Source organism: Micropterus dolomieu, linkage group LG23 (genome assembly GCF_021292245.1).
Source record: "Micropterus dolomieu isolate WLL.071019.BEF.003 ecotype Adirondacks linkage group LG23, ASM2129224v1, whole genome shotgun sequence".
NCBI classification, from domain to species: Eukaryota; Metazoa; Chordata; class Actinopteri; order Centrarchiformes; family Centrarchidae; genus Micropterus; species Micropterus dolomieu.
Genome location: NC_060172.1, coordinates 11572572 through 11591267, shown reverse-complemented (window position 1 = coordinate 11591267; position 18696 = coordinate 11572572). Strand labels below are relative to the sequence as shown.

The window sequence follows — 18696 nt, the reverse complement described above, 5'->3', positions numbered from 1 at the left end:
CGTAATCCCCTTCCCCCACCACTCCGCCACCCGCCCCGCCACTATCCATTCAAAACATAGTCGGACTTGCCGCTAGCAAGATTTCCCAGCAACATTGCTCAAAAAGTTGCACCGTGTATCATCAGCTTTACACATGTACAAAGAGCAACACTGAGAAACTATCCCTGCATCAGCCTGGTAATCAGCGAGTGCACAAAGCCTGGACAAATAAACTGCAAACTCCTACAATATGTCGATTACTGTCCCTACCATTTAGCAGTCTAGTTGCAGGTTTACAGACCTAATTGCAGATGGAACAGTATAATTGCAGTTGGGACAAATGTCTTGTTAAACCTTGTTTTTATTTCCCTAAGCAGATCGCATTTATTGCCCTGCCCACTTAAATGAACCTTTTGTATTGTGGATACAAAATTGTGTATATATATTGTTATATTGTGGATATGCAGGGTCACTGAGGATTCAGAGCAAGCTTTCAGCACAGGTGCACAGCTGACATCTGAGGACACCCAATGACCTCACTTGTCATTTTAATTATGCACTGCAACCTAGCTTGATCTGTAGTGTACATGTTACCAAATACAAAGATGAGGCCAAAGGACTGGGTGCTTTGTGTTCTGCTCTATTCTTTGTTTTCAGTAACGTTTATTGGTCACATTTGAACATTTTTACATATATTGTGTTGACGAAAAGCAAACACACTTCTCATCAGGACACAATTGAGATATTTTCTTGAAAATGTGCTGCAGAAGGTAGCAGGCAAAAAATGACATCAATAATGAAGAAGAGCCATGTAGAAGGCCCTATAAAAACTCTGGCTGTTAAAAATACAGTAATAGCTTTTCTTGCCTCTGGGCGACACACGGTCCACACCAACAGGGGATATACATCTTCCTTCCAGCTGCCATGATTTTCTATTAATATATCAGGCATTGTATGTGCTTCAGCATTTTTATTTTATAAATAACTAAATGATATTTGTTGTATCTGCACTATGCCATGAAGTGTTATCCTCTACAAGGTAGGGAGATGTAGATGTGACAGAAACATTTCCACTGTTTACTGAAGATCTGAGGGAGTGTCCTGGAACATTTTGAAAGGGCAGCATTAATCTTGTCTTACTGCAGTGACACAGGAAGGAGCTGCACTGGGTACACTGTTGGAATGTAAACAGGGATAAGGTTAATGGAGAATAATACTTTAATGATACAACAGAGGTAGAAGTGAACAGGCAGACCTTTGAACAGGATTTATTCATTCATTCTAATGTATCATTTTAATTATTCAACTCTGATTTGTCACAAAATTAATTAGAATGGCAGACTTGTAATAAAAGGCATGGGAATGTTGTTTCACAGTTTACCCTGTTTGTGTTCTCCCTGCTTCTTTGCTTTGTAGGGCAGAACTGACACTGTTACATAACCTGTCAATACGCGTGTTTCACTTGTCATATATTCTGTACTACAACTGTATAGCTGAAACCACCAGCCAGAATCTGCTGCGACTGCGTCTGTTAGTAATGCAGTGAAAAAACCCTGTTCACTCTTGATATGTGCTGCTTCTATATATCAGCACCTCTCCACCACCCACAGCCCTACTGACCCTATAAAAAGATGTTGATGCTGTATTAATGTCACACTGGATTTCTTTAAATACAAAATGGTGACTGGGAACTGTTCCTCAGTCAGTATCCTAATGGTAATTACAAGGAGGGCATGTGAGAACTACCTCCAACTTGAATTGCAAAGGTTTTTCAGCAGTAAAATTAAGAGATAAACTAGAATCTAATCTAATTACAGACTAAGAGTCTGCAGCCACACTAGCGGCACTGTAAGATTGTATAGACCCTGTAGTGAGTTGACCAAAATACGATCATGCTGACGCAGAAAATGTTAACATGCTGATGTTCAGTTAATGTTCACAATGTTTAATGTAAGTACCGCTGATGCTGATGAGAATGTAATTAGTGTTGATGGTATTTGGTCATTAATATTAATTAACTTGGAATTTTGATCTGATGTTAACAGTAGATAAAAAGACTGGGTATCACCAATGTTATTACAATTTGTCCTGTGGAACATGGATGTCTGTACCAAATTTCACAGAAAGCCTTCATAGGTTATAGATTATAGCCCTCTTCCACTGCAGGCACTTTAGAATATGTAACCTGGGGCTTCAAATAACCTGAACTTTTAAGAACATTGTGAGGCTTTTGTACAACTTTCTTGTGTTTCTGCTATATTTTACAAACCATGATATATGCAATTAAAGAGGCAACAGTGGGACCAACTATGTGATTTTTATGTTCCGTTTGGTAGGCGAGGAAACTAAGCTGTTGTGGAACAACAAAGGTTGTTATCAATTGTTTTTTACAAGCAGGGGCACGTTTCCCATACAACCACGGAAGGTAGATGGAACTATCTTGGCACGATGCATCATTAAACTAACAAACATCTAAAGTATGACCGTTTCCCAAAACTGTCGTACCTTGTTGGTACCACCGTGGTTTGTACTAACTTAGTTTGAACCAACATAGTACGAACTAACATGTTTCCAGGTGTGTTCGTCTGACTTTCACAGCAAGAAACTCAAAAAAAAAGTTGACATATTCTGGGTAAATATGTCAGTTGTGACAGTTAAGTGACATTATTATGCTAACTTATTATTTAGGCTTTTCATATTATAGTCGTACCGGCAATAACAACAAAATCAACAATAGTGTTAATGAAATCAAGAATATATATAATATATAACCTAATCATTTTATTTAGCCTAAATATTGGCTATGACTTAGAACACCTGCGTCACTTAACAATGGTTCGTACCATGTAAGTTACCTCCATAGTTCAAACTAGGGTTTTGGGAAACAGTTGTGTCGCAACTGCACAGTTCCAACTAAGGAAGTTGCTACCGTAGTTAGCAACGATGCTTTTGGGAAACGCAACCCAGGTTGGTGGCCCGCAATGGCATGAAGCACGTCAGACTCCTTCTTAGTTTTAGTTTGCCCTGCTGCACTCATTGTCATTCTTTTGCTATAATGTTGTGCCAACTTTTTATTTTTTCCCCTTTGGCTGTGTGACATATGTAGGTTTGTGCTAGACTTTTCTTTTGTAATTGCTGACTCCAGCTCCTCTGAATGGCCTTCTCACTCGAATTACAAATGACGGCCTGGGCGCGTTCATTTGTCCAACAAGCATTCTTCATTGTTCTCCCATTTCCCTAGTCAATACAGATGTGGTAATATGGTGGTTACTGTTGTGTTTCTTATTGTCATCCTTGTTGTGATGTGACTACACATCTGCTTGACCAAATCAAGATTGACAGCACGAGTGGCATTCTCTGAAAAATCTAGCATTTAGTATTACCTTAAATTTAGTTTTAGTTTTTAGAACTTTTCCCCAAAGTGGGAACAAAACCAGATCCTGTTACCACAGCTACACTTTACAAACATGTAGTATATTTCTGCATTGGAAAAAGGCAATCAGGTTGATGGAAGAAGAACTGTGGGCTCTTAAGCAGAACTGAATTTGACAGGTGGAGCCAATGTCTTCAAATGGACACTGTAGCTAGAATACAGCCTGTGATTATCTGTCTCCCAACTGGGGGCTGGATTCTTCTGCAGAATGTGGAATATGAACGTGAACCTGTTCCATCCAGGATGCCCTGTCTTAAGTCACAACAATCAGTTCATCTGAAATCCCCTGCAAAGATCCAAGCTGCTAACAATAATAAACAGTATAGTTCATGCCTTGCTTTAATAATGTACACCTTGCAGTAGTTCTGTCATTTGTCTAGTCTGAGAGCTATATGTACTATTGACTGACTGATAAACATTCATACCAATATGTGGTAAATACAACATGGTCATGTGATCTTTCCTTCCTTTATGGGTTAAAGAGGATTGCCTGAATGCTCTATTCAGCACGGTTGACATTAATCGCATTTAGCAGGCAGGTTATTCTAATCAGACCCACAGATCAAGTGCCAGGCTGCCTTCTAAAGTGCACTTCTCAATGATATAAAGATACACTGTAAATACTTTGCAGTCCTCTTTAGTAAAATATCCCCTTTCAGGATAGATTTATCATCATGACTAATCATATAATGCCTGCTTGTTAGCAGCCTATGATTTACGACTTCAGCAGGCATCTAATACAAGCAAGGCCAAAACTATTATTGGTGACTATTAGTTGGATAAACAACTAATCAAATGGTTTATTTATTTTACATTTTTGTCATTTTTGCTGTGCAGAAAACTATATATTATATAACCATATACTGACAATAACGCCCTGCGATGGACTGGTGACCTGTCCAGGGTGTACCCCGCCTTTCGCCCAATGTAAGATTTGCTCCAGCCCCCCGCGACCCTGGATAAGCGGTTGATGATGGATGGATGGATACTGACAATAACTTCAGATGCAAATATTAAGACTGATATCTTCATCATAGATCATGACACAAGTCAGTTTTGTAGTATTACTGTCTTCACTGCTTTTATCTACACAGCCAGATAAAAGCTGCTGAATCAGGTTAAAACACACTATTTCTAATCTTACTCCTCTCACACTGTAGAGACAAGCAGGTTTAGAGAAACCAGTGAGAAGCAGAGAAAGAGAACAGTAAACAGGTAAGGACATTTACTTAGCATCTTTCTTGACGGTCAATCATCTACTGACAAAGAGCAATACCTAACTACACCAAAATGCTACACTTTACATCTACTAATAATAGCTAGTTGTCTACAAAAGCATGGGAAACCTACAGGGAAAACGCCACCACAAAATAATTAAATCACCTACAAGCATTAAATGCACTTTTCACATACAGTACTGTGAAAAGTTGAATTTATGTATAAATGTGTCAAGTAGTGACCATTGAAAATAACAACTTACCACACTGTAAACTACAACATAACATAATGAGACAATGACATAATAATAAATATGTAGCAGCAGTGGTCTGCAGAGCCTTAAATCACACAACCTGAAATCCAGGTGACACTTCAACAATGTGACAACACCGGTCACACGCTGGGATGTGTTAAACAGATGTGATGCAATAATTGAAATAAACTACATAAAAATAGGTAAGTAGCAAGCACTGACATCTGTAAATGGTTAGTGAAATGATTTAAACCGGTCAGAGACAAGTTGTATTGTTCAAATATAATTTTTTTTATTTTTAAGAACCAAGCTGTCACTCTACACTGTGAGGTTTGATAAAGGTTTTGCACACAGCCCAGAATTCTGAGCTTCCCAGGTTAAATTGTCATGTGCGTTTTAATTTAAGGTTAAACACTGGTTCATGGGGTCCTTTGTGTATTTACACAGTGAAGCTTTGTAAAGTAAATGAAATCCTTGTCATGTGTTTGTGGTAGTTAGCAAAGTTAGCTTGTTATACTGTGTCAGTTCTATCTAAGGAAAGTCTTCTTACTTTGTGGAGGGCCAAGAATTTGCATATCTCATTCCAAGCAAACACTACTGCAGGGAGCTCATATAAAAGTTTTCTTGGATTTATAATTAAATATACTTGTCATTATTTCCCATTGTGTGCATGTTTCATTCTTAAGAATACTTACTAGTAACTAGTGTTTTAAGAGATGTAATTAAATTGCAAGCTCTGTGATGTCTATACCACAACTAATTTGGGTGAACTGACCCAGTAAGACGATTGTATAAATGAGGCCCCAGATGATTTGACTCCCCCTCTGACTGAAGGTGTCAGCTGCTGTAGTGTGCGGTTGAAATAAAAACATGCAAACTCCTGGCTGAGAGTAAGCTACACTAATCTATTAAGATTTAGTATAGCTTAGTAAGTTAGCGCCATGGCTATGGCCCTCAGCAGAGCAGACAGTGTTTTCTATGTGAGGTTGTAGAGCTGCTGGACTACCAATACAGGAATCTGTTTGTTACCCAAATCAAGCAAAGTCTGAGAACTAACCAGACCATGCAGCCGGAAATAACAGCATACTGTATGGCCAAAGAAATTAAACATCTACTTTAAGATACTGTGACTGTCTCTACGTCTCGGAATGGAATTTGTCGACAGAAATAAACAGGGACAAGTAAATAGGGCAAGTCTAAATGTGTACTGGAACTAAAGGGATTAAATGTACTGTACTATGTGGCTAATGGTCTACATATTTAGTGCACAACTAAATGTAGTGAGCATTAAATGTGGGCTGAACGACAACACTTCTGCTCTGCAATAAAAAGGGTAGTCTACTGTGTAAGTATGGGCTATTTCAACTAGAGTCAGGCTACCATATTTAGTAGCCATACCTCGTATTTGTCTGGTCGCGTCCAAGAAGCCTAGAGAGGACAAACACAGAGGAAGCAAAGACAAACAGCAACACAGTGGAGCAAAGTAAGCTTTTGTAAACCATCCAGACTGGAGAGCAGGAGTGCATACTGGATTCACCTGCAGGAGATGTGCAATGATTTCATGTTTGAAGGACCATACCGGTGATTTTAAATGTTTTAGCTCCTTGGCTACAAATTCATACATTGCTGCCAATCATTTTCCAGGACATACCAGAGTGCATTTTTCTACCTTCCAGGTAGTTTTTGATTTACATCCATTTGCAATTTGCTAGGGAAATGCACTTGCAGTGACTTTGAAATTGGGCAGAGAGTTAGCTAATCCATCACAGTAGACTTTGAGTCTGGTTTGGTATTGTATTGCTTATGCTAAAGTAAATCTACCATGCAATAGTAATGTTACTTTGATCAAAACTAATGCAGACATAATGCTTACTGTGATAGATTACCCAACTCAAGTTTCAAGTGTGTGCAATGATTTTGATACCCTAGTAAAATAAATTGAAACCAATGCTTGCCTGAAAGGTAGGACAACACATTCTACACATCTACAACACTGCAACGTGCTTTGAAAAGTGAAGCAGCAACATACACATGATTTATAATCAAGGGGTTAGAACATGTATAAACACTGGTATTGTTATTAAAAAACAAAAATGCTCACAAAATTGGTAAAAACATTGAATATTATAGGGATTTACATCAGATGATTTTTCTACCAAATTGTATTTATTACAATTGCCTTAAATTATACTACTCATTTCAAATATTCAAAACAGAACATAAGCAATATCAAAAGTTCAAGGTTCTGAAAAGGACTATTGTGATGAGGTCAGGATTTCTGGCTTGGCAGTTTAACTGCTTTCAGACAATATGCAGAAATGGTCAAAATGCCAATCTGGAGCGTATTTTCCTAAAGCAGCATGGGGGCTTCTCAGTCTGTTATTAATTAATGTACTGTAATAAGAGAGAATTTGGAGGCACACTAAGGAAAACAGGGCACTGGAACTAATTATGAGTGGGCCATTACCGGTATCTAGGGACTTTGTTTTTCTAATCAGCGGCTTTCTCATCATAGCATTCTATGTCTTGATTAACTCATTCATTTATGTACAGAACACTGCCGTGCACCGCTTATCTTCTGTTTATAACAAGGACATACAGATCATTCTAATCTTATGGTGTGAAAAAAAAGAATATGGTATGAATGTGGAAAGAACCTCAGTATTACACTGAAATCCCTTCAAGAGATACAATGATAACATCCCCTATACTTTTTTCAAGTGAAATCACTGAAGTTCAAAAGAGGCAGTAGCAGCTGGCAAAATGGCTGTTCTGTCGTTTCACATCATTATGAGTATGTCTATGCTGTTGTAGCCTGGCTGCTATGATGTAGAATTAGAACATGAATGGAGGACAGAGCGTGGCAAACAGGAAACATTCCAATGATGAATGATGATCCAATGAAAATTTGTGACAGCAATTACCAAATGGTCAGCGGGACTTTCTGGTTACAGCAGCATTTAATCAAAATTGATCTGACAGTGATAGATAGGAAAGAGAGGGATGATGATAGGCAGTGAATGGAAGAAGATACTCTGTGACAACTGTGAGTGGCGGTGGGCAAGTATTGCCTTGCAGGTGGAAGATAAGATTCAGTACAGTAACTCGCAAAACACCCATGAATGCACCGTGCAGTGTGAACATTTTGGCGGTGATAAATGGCAAGAGTTAATAGGAAAAACCAGGGAAACCTTAGCTGAATCAACTTCTCGTCTGATAATCCTCCAGCACAAATGAGGAAAGAAGAGTCAAACATTCAGCTAGCATTGGATAGAAAAAAAACATCCTATTGATGATTTACTTATTTAATTGTAAGTTATACAATTGGAAAGTTTGTTCAAAGTTTGTGGCACTAAAAGAAAAGCCATGAGGTCATTCAAATCAAAAGTGTATTTTTAATGTGAGTATGAATCTAGCATAGCAGAGATACCTTCAGCATACTACTGACTGACATACTACCGACATTCTATGTAATTCTGTGTTTGCCATGGAAATGCCATTATGTTTTCTTTTTCCTGGCATGAAATTGAGGTGGAGACATGCCACCAGCAGAAACACCTTTTGCATAAATTTCTACTTTTGGCACAACACCCAGATGCACAGCTCAGGTAAAAGTAATTCCTTCTCATGTAGGAAATCCCTGATTTCATCCATCCTTGCTCAAAGTGGTGTTGTGCAATTCCAGTTCCAATTTTTTTGTAACTCACATCATTTGACTAATTTCATAGTGACTAATGTGATTTAGTGGCTTTTGCTGTTTTATATGCTTTTATATTTTATTAATACCTATGAATCATAGATCTTTTGTTGAGCTAAGTAGTTTCCATGGCCTGGTATTGTGTACAGTATATATGTCACATTAAGATCTATAACTTCCTTGGGCAAAATGCCTGTGATGAAAGCTTGCTTGATGATCCCAATAAATAATAGTAAACTGAGGCCCGGTATATTTTTGGTGATTTTGGAATGTCACTTTACTAGTTGATGAATGACTTACAACCGCTGCTACTCTTCGCTTCCATAGAATTTGGTGTAAATCTGCGTAATTTGTTTCTGGCCACGAAACACAAGCAAATTTGCACTGTTCTTCCCATGAGGAATCTAAACGTAAAAGAGGCTAAACCTTTCAGAGGTTCTGGTTATAGCAGATGGTGGATTGAGTGAAAGCGAATTACTTAAATTAAAAAATATAGTTAATAAAATTTCACAGTGATATATTTGATGTAAAAAAAATGCTCTACATAGCAGCTTTAAAGACATAATTCATCACACAACTCTAGCTGAATATAGCTGGACAGAGCTGTGAAGTAAAGTAGGCCAGTATGGCCCAAATATTGTGTAACTGAGTCCTTTGGGATGTAACAGGACAGGTGTTTTCACTGCATTTACTGTGTCTCTCTGAGAATAGCACACCTATTGTTAACATGCATATAATTTGTAACATTCACAAAACAATGATGTTTGATCATGTAGCAAGGGGTTCCCGCATACCACTTATTCATCAACAATTTCATTGTAAGAGAGAATCCTTGAGAACACACAAGAGAAAACATGCTTTTTCTTGTACTGCTGAATGCTAAAAGGTGATGACTTCTCATATAATGACCTAGTTTAATCAGAAATCTGTATATTGCATGTGACAGGGAGTTATTAAAAATAAAGCACAGACTGTAACATATTCAAGAATAGCCTGTGATAGTATTATTATCCAGCTTTTTTTTTTTTTACCAAATCATATAATTTCTTTGTGGCCCCAAAGCAAATTTTCAAAGGCCCTGTACCAGTCCATTACCCAGGCGATAGGAACCTCTTCAAGGGAACTGTACTTCCATTATTAACATTAGTAATATGAAGGTGATTATCATTGTTGCAGTATCTAATGCAAGCTGAAGCACTAACCAACATAGGAGGTGTTCTTCCTGAATCCACAAACCTGCTAGAAGGAGAAGGGTAATTATCTTAATACTGTTTGCTGCATCCACAGCAGAAAATTACCCCTCCAAAGTGACTAATCTGTCTACTGCTCACATGATGCATGTTGTCAGAATAGACCGCTAAGATGGATTTTTCAAAATTATACCATTTTAATGAGCTGATAAGAGTATAACAATAGACTTAGGATGAGAGTCTCCCTTCAGGCTGGCAACTGCCAACGCGTTGTGACCACTGTGATGCAGAAAATGCACAAGGATGGTATTCATAGCTCACACGTCTTAAGAAGCCTTTTACCATGTTCTATAGCAAAGCTTCAATTCAGTGTTATCTCCAGTACTCCTGAAGGACGTAAAAGAGAAAAACGAGGACATGCACCAAAGCATGACAAAGATAGATAAACCTTATGTGGCATTACGTGCAAAGATTTATTTTTCCTTATATCATGTTCATCATGACAAAAAGTGCCCACTCATTTCCAAAGTGGATAATCACAGCAGTTTGCCAAAGGAGCATAACTGAGATCTAAAACAATCAGATTTTAAGGTGGAGGGGGCTTCTGGATTTTAACACAGAAATAATTAGGCAAATTTCACTGACATAATTTTCCCATTTTCAAACTAATTCTCCCTTAATTTTCTGTAAATTTCCAATGAGCACTTTTCATAGTAATTTTACAAATATATTCCTTTTTAAATGCTAATAATTAATAGGGAATGAAGTAGAGTGTTACATATACTCTTAACTTTGGGGAATATCATACCATGGCACTGCCTAGAAATTGGTTTTATGGCAATCTGCACACTATCCCCTCTAGCATTCATGATGGAAATGTAGAAAATCATTAGTGCAATTCCAGCAGTATTGGAGAAGGCTGCCAAAAGTTTAGAGAGATGGCAAGATCCAAACTTCACTGTACAAAGAGCAAATTCGTGAGACAATACAGGATTCAATTCAAGTTTTGAGTATATGATGCACACCAAGCAGTTTGAGCTGACATGCCAACTGATTGGCTATTAATGGTTCAAGTTTTTTTCAAGACCATAAACTAAATTGCTGGCATTGTCCATCTTTGCAAGGAAGACAAAATCAGTACCTGCTCTCCTTCAGTGAATACCCTTTTTTCAAAACTCCAAGAGATGGTGGGTGTGGGATCGCCTGAGGCCTCACAGGTGAGGGTGACTTGCTCATCAAACTCTGAGGCAGTCTGGTTATTCAGGTAGGTAATCTTGGGTTGCACTAGAAACAAGACAAAAATGTGTAATTAAAAATGACTTCCTAAAAGCTGTTCCACTGATCAAGACACTGCAGAAATGTCCACGTAAGGGGTTTTGTAGTTGCAGCCTACTACTGGTATATGTTAGCAATGTTGTCCCTTGAAGTTGTTTCATCCTCCTTTTAAAATTATCTTCATTTAATGTTTTTAGTCACTTTGTTGTTTAGATGCTAGATGTTCAGCTTACTTAAAAACAACAAGTGGGTTTATCAGAACTTTGTTGCTGGACAAAATGTTGCCTGCTGCAGTAAAAGAAATAACCTAAAAAACTCAGCAGCAGAGCTGCTGCAGAGTTGGCTGATAATTCAGTGTTAATTAAGTATTTTTCCATCACCATAAGAAACATCTTTAACATTGCATTTGATCCATTGTTAAACAATATGTATTAGTGAAATTTAAATAGCTGTTGCATATTGTTATATAGCATTATTGTAGTTAAGAATATAGACAGGCTTCATTAGCATTGTGGTTTCATACTCCATTGACCTATAATAGAGCTGCAAGCACAATGTTACATAAGGTTCTTGCACATTTTCTCATGAGGGGAAACTCTAGTGTGATATCTTTCAAAGTCTTAGGGGGTGACTTAATTAGTTTTCAATAGGACATGCTTCTCTTTAAACTGTATGCGTCACACTCTGTAACCCTGCACCCACCCACTGGACAAGATGTAGAGAAGTGTATAGCAAATGTCAATACATACAAACGGCCAGAGAGAGAAAAAGAGCCACAGTGTTCTTTATGCCATCGCAAGCGAATGGAGTTATTCTCTTACCAAACACGTTCAGGCTGACTTCCTCAGCTTTCTCTCCTGCCTTGTTCTTGGCAATGCAAGTGTAATCTCCTTCATCCACTTTCTTGACATCTTTTATTATCAATTCTGAACCATCCTCGTTCAGGCTGTACTTATCACCCGTTTCAAGGACGATGTTGTTACTGTAACAGAGGGAAAAAGAGGAAGAAGACATGGCAGGGTTCACATCACAAATGTTTGCTTATACTTCTTGAGGGGCCTACGAATATCTCTCACAGACAATGGTCTGTTTGGGGTTTTTATCTCAGAAATAGAACAGCGTGTATACAACAAAGGCTGGGAGACCAAAAAGCTGTCCTGTGATGTATGCCTCGCCAACATTTTCACAGCTTTTGTTTGCCTCAGCTCTCCTTTGGCCCTCACATCTGTGTTTTAAGAAGGTCATGCACCAATTTGTTGATGATGCATGTTTAAGGATTTGAGAAAAACATCTTTTGCTCCTGAGAAGTCTACGTCTTCACTAGAGGTTAGAATTATGTTTGTGAAGAATTAAGGATTTGTGTGCCTGGAGAAGCAGCGTTCTTGAAGTATTTTGAAGACAGACAGTGAATGACAAACAACAAATAGAGCTTTACCCCTCAGTTTTTTACTGCCTCACCCATCAGTCCTCCTTGCAATCTCACTGTACAGTATGTCTCAACCTTCTTCTAGTCAGAAACTGCATCTGCCTTAATACCCACATCACATACCAGTTTTGCTGCATGGAAGAGCTGTGGGCCACATTAGAGTGTTCAACAGTCTTATTCACTCACATCTCTGCAAAAAAGCCTTATTCAAAGATTCCTCTGCACAGCGGTGGTGCTGCTGTGTGACAGCCGTAAATGATGGACCATAAATATGAAAGTACATTGAGGAAACCGCTGTATGAAGAGAAATGACGGTTGGTTCTTTGTACTTGTCAAAAGTGAGTGGTGATCAAGCATTATTCATAGTGAATTAAGTTACTTGACATATACTATACCAGCTAATGGTAAATCCATTACTAAAGTCATTATTAATTTCCTAGAAAGAACTAGTTACTTTTAAGCTAGAAAGCTTATCGAGTCACATTACTATCACTAGTCAGAATCTTTCAAGCTTAATAATTTAACAGTTTTCAACCAAGACCTTTAGTGTTTAGGGCAAGTAGCTTGTGAAAATACTATCCTCCCCTGAAAAAAAATGCATCAATCATATGTTTGAATGCCTAAACTATGTTCCGTCTGTCGGGAACAAAAGTGGAAGCGGTGTGACATTGGTGAAGAGCCTCAAAACCTCAAACTGAGGTCAGCATGGGTGGATGGATCAGCACAGTGTGCGATTTTGACAATGGCGACTGGTAGTGACAAACCATGTCATCTTGTCGATAGGGGTGCTAGAACAGAAAACACTAGTATGGGTTCGTTTTTAAAGGCAATAAGATTTGAGGTTGGAAAGATAAGGTGTGCAAAATAATATATGCAATTTAAATAGCATGTGCAGAATGAAAACCTGCCTTACCAATACTTATAAAAGCCTTTTTTGACTTGTTACAGTCATGCAAATATAAAAAGATGTAAATTTCATAATTTCTCCCCAGTTATTTGTAGGAAGGCTATGCAAATTCATATGCATCCCCTACTATTTACAAACACCTTTCAACACGTACTCCCTGAAATGTACAGTATGTTGTGCATATACAATCCTTTCAAATAGAGCACTAACACTTTTTCAGCATCACTAGCAAGGAAGAGAATTTACTTTTTGTAAAACAGTGCATCTTTGCGCTTAGGTGTCTGGTCACTACATGCAGTGTGATATCCTTGGTGTGTTTGCACATTGTCATTGCGTCCAGCAGCTGGAGACAGAGGGCAGAGAAATCCTGACAACATCCCCAAAAAACTGTCCATCTGATTAATACATAGCACTCTCATCATGTTGTGATACGGGTTATAGAGCGCAGCCAGTTACTGAAGGGCACAGTGTCACCCTTAGAGAAGTGTCACTGATACAGCTACACCCGTCCTGCACAAATGATAAAACTGAACTCTTACTTGATTAGGAAGGTTTGTATCAACTGCAGCTTTTACAACATTTCCTTGAACTACTAAGGAAAGAACTTCAGGGTGACAATCCTTTATGAAAGGACACAGTACTATGCACCAATCCTTGCTCTGGCAATAGAAAAAACATAACATGGGCATTCTTGACTCAGGGATTTCTACCAATAGTGAAAATCAATTTATAGATTTTAGGTAAAAATTAAAGCCAGCCCACAAGAATGAACTAAAACATTACTGCTGAATGATTAAAAAAAAAAAATCTATAACTGCAGCCGTGTTGCTTGTTTAAAAAAAACATTTATAAATATTCTTATTTCTTACCTTTCTGAGACAAATTACTGATATGTTCTTAGAGTTAAAGTACAAGTCTAACCAGAATTGGTATATAAGATGTTGAGCTAAAGTGTCTGTTTTTGTGCATTTATCATTTTGTCTTACATTGCTCTACTTCATCTTCATACAACTTTATCTGATCAAGCCATTTTTACCTGTTTGGCAGATTACCTCTGAGAAAATAAGTGTCTTGTTAAAATCTATTGTACTGCCTTGATGTATGCTTTCAGTATTTTGGCTACCTTGTCTTTGAAGTTTTTGGTGAGGTGACACAAGAAAGTTCACTCAGCACTGTGTATGTCTCTTTCCAATTCATTCTTCACATCTTTGCTTTGAAAAAGAGGTTATAGGTAAATAAACAAAAGGTTTAATTTTTGTGATAGCTCAGATTTAACCTTGATGTTATGCAGGATCCTACTAATCAAAATAGGACAGTGACAGCAGTGTGTGACTTACTGCGCCCAGGTGACAGTGGGCTCAGGAAAGCCGTCTGCATCACAGGCCAATAAAGCAGAGCTACGGATGTCTGCTGTAGCGTTGACATCTGACTGCCTGGCACGGATGGTGGGAAGCACTGAAAAAGAGATGACAATATACAAGATAAATAATGAAGCATGCAGCAAGTGTATATACATTCTGAGGTATCTAGATACTCAGAATGATGAATAAATCCCTGTTTTGCTACTGTCTATCATTATTGATATACAGTATGACAGTAATGATGCTAGTTAATAAAAGCGTGTGTACACCCAGTGTCTAATACTGGCGGTCTTTCTTGGAAAACACTACTATAATACTGGTTAGTTGACAAAGAACAAAGAAACTACAGACTTAAGTTTCAAATCAAACCAATTTCCTGCAGAAAGTGTGCAGATAAATTTGCAGGACAATCACAGAGCTATACAAAGCCTACCGTTTTCTGTAAAAATGGAAATAGTTCATTAGATTTAGATTTTTGGTATGCACATGCAGATATTTTGGATCATGTTGTTGCTAAAGGACAGGTCATGGGGTAAGAAACAACATCTTGGGATCATGAATACCCATACCAAATTTCCCGACAATCTGGTCAGTAGTAGTTTTGGATATTTTGCTCTGAACCAAAGAGTCGAAACAGGCGGACAGAGGAAAAAAGGGTATATAAACCACATTTAAGACTTTAAAAGAACATTTCAATCATTACTGTACCCTACTATGTTGAGCTACAGGTCAGGCAGGGAGCAGAAGGTAAAAGAGATGCAGTGCTTACCATTAACAATAACCTTGATCATCCTGAAGTCAATTTCTCCCCTGGCCATGACACGAGCCTCACAGTTGTACATGCCCTCATCGGTCTTCTTCATACTGCGGATCTGCAGGTGGCCATTATCCATGATCTTGAATCGCACTTAAACATAAAAGGCAACATAGAACAGCAATTTATCAGATATTAGAATTATCTTGATGCAATAAAACAGTAAACTTAAATTTAAAGCATTTTTGTCTGCTAGTATTGGTTTGTAACATTTTGAAAGAATATGTTCAGTGCTTGACCTCAAGGCAAATGATGTATTTCCCTTCATTTCTTGTCATTGGATCACAAATGGAGGGCCATATTTACAATACTTTAATACTGTCTAAGAAATCCAATATCTTAGAAAAAGCCAATAAGTGTGACATCAAGTATGATTATTTCCTTCAATCTTGACAATCTGATTGTACACATAAAATCAAGTAAAGGTTTAAAAGGAGCATTTAAAACCGGAAATACTCAGACAGGAAGTTGGAGCCAGATTAAAATGTCCCAATTATCCCCGGTAATCAAGCAATCAATCAAGTGATTGGAAGAACACAGAATGCCCTGCATGACAATTTGCCTACACCAGAATATTTCAGCAATGTTTTACAACCATCACAGAGCCTGACAAACTGTTGCGCCTGAAATTTAACCAGACCTAACCTTAACCAGGTGTTGTTTCTCACACGTTTTTGGGGGAAAGCCATTAATAAAAATCCAGGGCTCTGACCACATCTGAAGTAGCAGAGTCATTTTAGCTGTTTGTTCTCAATACATCCACATTTGGAAAACTCACATACTTCTACAAATTTTGTAACTAGCCAGTGTGTCCTTTAAACCTCACTGGATTAAAAATTGGGGCTATTTAGGGTGTAACTATTAAGTGTGACTTTCACAGGACAATTGATTCCTCCTTTGGGGAACGAGAACTCCTCTGCAGGAGCCCAATGCCTCCAGTCCAATTTCCATGCTAATGAGCGGGTATGAGATTTTGATTTCTTCGCTTCTTTAATAGATGCCTACTGTGTAAACTAAAGAAAGCATGTTTGCTATAAAAACCTGATGCATATAATTATGTATTATGTAATTATGAGTGCTAGAAGGGATGTTGGTTTGGGATAAAGTGTAATTTTTCTTCCCATTCTTTTGAGATTTGTGCACATTTAACAATCCCTCCTCATCTTTGATCACCAGTAGCTCCCTGCCAGTCATGCAGGGTAACTAAGTACTTTTACTGTACCTAAATGCAATCATAAGGTTTACCTAAGTATTTCAATTGTATGGTAATTTTCCCTTCTACTCCAGTAAGGTAATAGGAAATACAGTACTTTTTACACAACTAGATATATTTGACAGTTATTAGTACGTTTCAGATTCTATACTGGATGTGTGTGGCATGATGTCACCCACTCCCAGATCAATCTACTAAAATATTCTCCAATAACTTCTTCAAAATGTCTTAAATTCCAACAGTTTCTTAACAATCTACATAGAAAAAAGTGTCCTTTCTCTCTCCAAATGTTACTTTTTTGTAAACTGACTTAAGTTTTTTTAATAAATCACTTGAAAGGGACACCAAAATCTAATGGACTCTAATGTTATCTGAGCTCTGAAGCTCCTTGTCAAGTACAAAGATAATAGGAGTCTCAACAGCTCCTATCCTATCCTATCAGTGTCTTCGGTGAAGCTTCGTGGCCTTCAGGGCGAAAAAAGTTTCTGATGACTCATTGTTTTTGAGCTATAAGAATACTTTCAATAATACGTTTTTGCTTATAATCTGTTGTTACCTGTGGATACAAAGTGGTGCATGTTTATCTCACCTCACTGGCGGCCCCTGTCCCCAGGGGCCCCAATCACTGTAGCAACCATGACTCAGCAGCCGTTGGACAGATATGGACAAAGCTGTCTAATATCTATGATGGCTCCTCTCATGGGGCCATTTTAAAGGTTTTAAATTATAATAATGCCTTGACACATGTTGTGATAATGACCAATGAACCTCTATGATACAGCTTGTTAATAATTGTACAGGTGATGTTGACACTTTACTACCTGAAGTAATAGTAGGACTAACACTGCCACAAATACTATCAACTATACTGCTTTATATATTCCTGGATGAAAGCTACTATTACATTCAACGTCTGGCAACCACATAGTGCTCCCTCACATCAACTTGGCAAATACCCAACATCAGAAAACAGGTTACTGGGATACGCACCAAGCAGCAGGCATGCTCAGAATTTCTCTGAAATGTTCTAGGTATTGGTTGATTTGCATTTTACATAAAACACCAATATTTGATCAGCTTATAAAATGACAATTATTATATATGAAACTAATCAACATATACAGTATTTAAAAGCAGCTCCAACAGCTACAATATTTTAATGCTACATATTCAGTATGTTAAAGCATCAGTCACAAGGGCACATTCTGCATTATGAATACCTTCACACCCATACTGATACCTTCTTTGGTTTAGTTGAATTCTGAATGATTTTTACTTGTAGTCTAGTATTTGAACACTGTGGTGTTTAAACTTTAACTTATGTTAAAAAATGTAACACATCTTCCACTGATTTCCATAATATAGTTGACTGTTGTCTGCTTCCTGTCTGCATGTAAGTAAGTAAAATATCCTCCATGTACAGAATTGTGAACTGAAATATATAGCAAGTGTAAAGGTAATGTCAAGGGCTTAGTGTGTGATTTAAACTATTATGAACTATTTAACTACTATTAAAAAAGCTTTATATTTTTTAACCAGCTCTAAATTCATGTTACATTGACACACATATTACAATGACTGTTCTGGGGGTCGAGGTTTAACAATGCAACATGCAACATATGGTTAGGTCAACTGCTGCTCTGAGGAAAATTACATAAGCAGTTTTCAGTTTTCAGTGTCGGTTACAATTAGTGGTTTTTCCAGTGAAAAACACATTCCTTGACCAGGCTCCAAGAATAAAGGCGGGCTTAGCACAACACTGTGGTGACTCCAGGTTCTCCAGCGGTCACCAAAAGAGGGGTTACTTTAAGGTTAAAATAGGCCCAATCCAAGCGTGAAACAAAACCCAGTCTCCTGCCTCATCTCCACCTCAGTCCTCACACAGCAGTTTTTTAGTGGAACGCTGTAAAGTAGAGCTGCTCTGGGCTGT

General features: G+C 37.9%; 1 protein-coding gene across 10 annotated transcripts in view; it reads right to left on the bottom strand.

Annotated features, from left to right (window-relative positions):
• ncam1a (neural cell adhesion molecule 1a) overlaps positions 1-18696 on the bottom strand; it is a 272704-nt gene that overhangs the window by 65342 nt on the left and 188666 nt on the right. For all 10 annotated transcript variants that reach the window (XM_046038818.1, XM_046038820.1, XM_046038819.1 and 7 more), the window contains 4 exons: positions 15509-15646; positions 14716-14833; positions 11867-12027; positions 10912-11054 (listed from right to left, as the gene is read on the bottom strand). In XM_046038818.1, the coding sequence (XP_045894774.1) occupies positions 10912-11054; positions 11867-12027; positions 14716-14833; positions 15509-15646 (560 nt within the window). The remainder of the gene's footprint in view (positions 1-10911; positions 11055-11866; positions 12028-14715; positions 14834-15508; positions 15647-18696) is intronic.